Source organism: Maylandia zebra, linkage group LG14, assembly GCF_041146795.1.
Source record: "Maylandia zebra isolate NMK-2024a linkage group LG14, Mzebra_GT3a, whole genome shotgun sequence".
In the NCBI taxonomy this organism is placed as follows: domain Eukaryota; kingdom Metazoa; phylum Chordata; class Actinopteri; order Cichliformes; family Cichlidae; genus Maylandia; species Maylandia zebra.
In genome coordinates, this window is record NC_135180.1 from 1,833,204 (window position 1) to 1,836,954 (window position 3,751).

At 37.6% G+C, this 3,751-nt stretch overlaps 1 protein-coding gene across 1 annotated transcript; it reads right to left on the reverse strand.

Moving 5' to 3' along the window:
• Positions 1–714: 714 nt before the first annotated feature.
• LOC101474043 (cobalamin binding intrinsic factor-like) lies at positions 715–3,177 on the reverse strand. Its single transcript, XM_004537950.3, has 4 exons — positions 3,067–3,177; positions 2,832–2,973; positions 1,014–1,150; positions 715–910 (listed from the first exon to the last, which is right to left on the reverse strand). The coding sequence occupies exons 1-4, from the start codon at positions 3,137–3,139 to the stop codon at positions 849–851; spliced, it is 414 nt and encodes a 137-aa protein (XP_004538007.1). The 5' UTR covers positions 3,140–3,177; the 3' UTR covers positions 715–848.
• Positions 3,178–3,751: the final 574 nt, after the last annotated feature.

Consider the following 3,751-nt stretch of genomic DNA (forward strand, 5'->3'; position numbering starts at 1 on the left):
GTTATCCTTACCAGGGTTGCGGGAGGAGTAACATGAAATGGTTTTATAAGACATGAAAGAATAAAGAAGTCTTGTCTCAGTTTCAGTTTTCGTACGGGTAGAAGGTTTAAGATGGGACTTGTCTGGATTATAGAGGACTGGACTGAGGTTCCAGTAATGATAAATGATCATTTAATTGATTTCATCACGTAAATATTATTTGTCACATCTGGAAACCACATTGAATTTAAGAAAATGTTGCTGTTTTTGTTGTGTGTATGAATATGAAATAGTTATTGCTAAATGACACTGAAGTGTCACTTTTTGTTAAGTTCAAATGTAACAAAGTTAAAAATTGTTATTGTTATTCGTGGACGTATGGGAGAAGACTGTAATTATATAGTGGTTCTTTAGTTTTAAAATAAAATGCAAAAGCCCTGGCATCGTCTCAGTGACGACACTGGGTCATAATTAGCAGACATCATGGACTCGATCATGGACACATCATTCACCCAAATCAAGCAGAAAGCATCTTTTGTTTCTTTTCTCTGCCAGGATCTGTTCTTGAGAACATATATTGCATTTTTTTCAGGTTGCTGCCTTCAGCACATCTGTATAACTGTGTTGCATACATATAATTGTTGTAAGTGATGATGATAAATTCAAAGATGTCAGGTGTTGCCGTGTCAGTAATGCTGTATGCCTCTTGCAGACTAACAACACCAACACTTGTAATGATGCTTTATTCAAATTTATTGTCACTCAGCAACAAACAGCTACATGTTACTGATCTATGAAATCAATTCCTCTGCAGTCACTTCCAGGATTAGCCTTTGAAGTCATTCTGTTGCATTCAGACTGATGAATATTTACCACACTGTAAAGTTCAGGATAATTTGCTGATATGGGCTGGGAATGATACAGCCGATACCTGCAAACAGTTCAGTATTAGAAATATTCAATAGATGTATCAATAAAGTATGATAAGTTGAATACAACAAGAAATGTGATGGAACATTTTACAGTGAGCTTACCAACTTCGGTTGGTTTGAATTCACTGTTTGTGACATTGGCCAGCAGCTGCCAGTAGGTACGAGCTTCATTATTCCCAGCCACGCCATTCACACTCTCCAGATATGGCCCATAGTTATCATTGTCACTGTAGGTGAATCTGTGAGAAAGAAAAGACCTTGTAAATGATCAACAACAGCAGTCAGGCTCAGTATTTGAGCTCACTTCCTCAGCAAATTTCCTGTTACGTGGCAGCTGTGTTTGCATTTCTTCTTTCTTGTTTGGACTAACGTGGTTCGGGTGAGGGAACGATCTTGGTTTGGTGTTATGTATGTGTAACATGACGATGAAAGTCATCATGTATAAGAGTATAAACAGCCACTTAAAGTTAGAAACGGCCAAAGACAAAACACTGACCATCAGTTTTGAAAACAAACAGCAGCCTTCCTGTCCCAAACATCACCAAGACCTCCTCTCAGTGCTGAGTTATGGCTCTGCAACTACATCAGCTCAGTATAATTAGTATGGCTGCTACGGGTCACTCTAACTTCAAAGAAAGTGTATATCCGATTGGTTAATTTGGGTAGACAATTGATGTCCAGATAATCTCAAATACTTACAGCATAGACTATACAGAAGATCCTTATGTCACCAAAGTGGTGCTTTTTAAAGCTACGTGTTTGGCAATTGGCTATCATAGATTTTAAAAATACAATTAATTTCAAGTCCAGATTAAAAACCTATTTTTATTCCCTGGCTTTTACTGTGTGGGTCACTGACATTTTTATTTCTTTTATTGCTATGTTTGGTTTTTGCTATTTTATTACTATATTTATATTTGTTTTGTACAGCACTTTGGTCTATCAGGTGTGTTTTTAAAGTACTATATAAATAAACGATGATGATGATGATGAAATTATTCGGTGAGCAGATTGGAGTAGAGGAGAGTAAGGCATGGATCTGACTCAGAAGCTGAAGGCCTTTTCGGGGCATGTAACGGACACACAGGTCCAATGTGTCCATTTCACACTTTTTCTCTCCAGAGTCTGAAATAGATGCACATGCAAAAGCTGAAATACCAGCAGGAGGAGATAATGTATCTAAAGCCATAAAGTGCTCGTTACCGAAGAAGGTATGAAGTCCTTTCCAGGGTGATGTTAGAAACAATTATGCTACGTGGATGATATGTATTTACATGTGTGTTTAAACACTTTCCCATGATTATTTTGGTGTTGGCTTGAAATAAACTATCACCCTCTTCTGGTACTGAAGCTTACTGCAATGTACTGGAGCTACGTGCATGTCTGTGGAGAGGCAAAGCGTGAAATGGACACAGTGGACTGGCGTCTCTGTTACACTCTTTCCTGTGATACTGGGTTGGACTGTCAATTAAATGGCAGCAACACCCTAATGTACACGATGTACTGCATACTAGTATTTTACTGCCTTCTGTGACGATGTGTTCTGTGGAATCTGTAACTAAACTCAGTAATGATGTGACAGTTGATAACAACATACTGACACGAGGAGAGGAGTTAAACAGTTGCAAAGCTGCCACAGACAGTCCTTCAGTGCAAAATGAAAAGCTGCAAATTTCATTCAAAATATGGTGAGCGTCATATTGGGATTAAGGCATGGTTCCATGATGTTCTGTGCATATCTTAGTATATTAGATGTATGCACCAGATTTCATAGATGTATGTTAGCCATAGTTGCTCAATGGAGATTACATGTCCTTTAAAACATCCTAGCAGTTATAAGATTATTAAAATTCTTGTGTCAACATAAATTTCTGCATGTAAATTAAAAGACTGAGGTTCCAACTGATGCTGTTATCTCACATGAAGCCTGCATCGGAGTTATTGAGTCTCTTCATCACACCCAGCAGGATCCCCCCACTAATCACTTCAGTCTTGTAGGTTTGTAGAGGTTTGTTTTGTAAGGTGTTCTTCACCATTATCGCAATGGGAATCATTGGCGGTGCTAAATGAGCCACAGACAAAAGGTTAAAAATAGATATTAAATGATAATGACAGTCATTCTAATAAAAATTACACTTATTGTTATGAAACTTACCTTCAGTCAAAGTCCAAGGAATCAGTGAGAGCAACAGGGCTGCAGAGAGGAGAGAGGGCATCATTGTCATCATGGCTGTTAGGAGTTCGACTTCACTGATGATGATGCTCACTCCCCATGTTTTATTCCACTGATCAGTGTTTACATACAGACTTTATTGATCTTGGCTTGAAAAAGCAAACAAAGTTATCCATTGAACCAACTCTAATGTCACCTTGAGTCCTTGTTGTGAAATCATGTTTGAACTGATAACTTTGTAACTGTACAATGAACAATGACGTACCAACATGCTGCATCATGTGCCAACATCAGTGAACTCTCCCATGACCTTTCTGGATTGGGATTTCTGTTTTTTAACATTGCTTAAACTTTGTGCACATCAGCAAGAAATAAAAAGAAAACAACAAAAGTGTAAAAATGACAGTTTTACAGGGTTTTTATTAAATTATTATTTCTGTACCCTTAATATCTTGGATATTTTGTTTTTGTTTCACAATGCCTATCTACATAAATGAATGCTGCTTGACACTTCAGTCAACATCAGGAATCTCATTTGTTCTAAGAAACATGAGACAAGGGAAAACAGACAACCTGACAATGAACAAAAGGAAACAGAGGACTTAAATACACAGAAGGGTAATGATGGAAGTGTAAACACACAGTGAACACAGCTGACACTAATGAA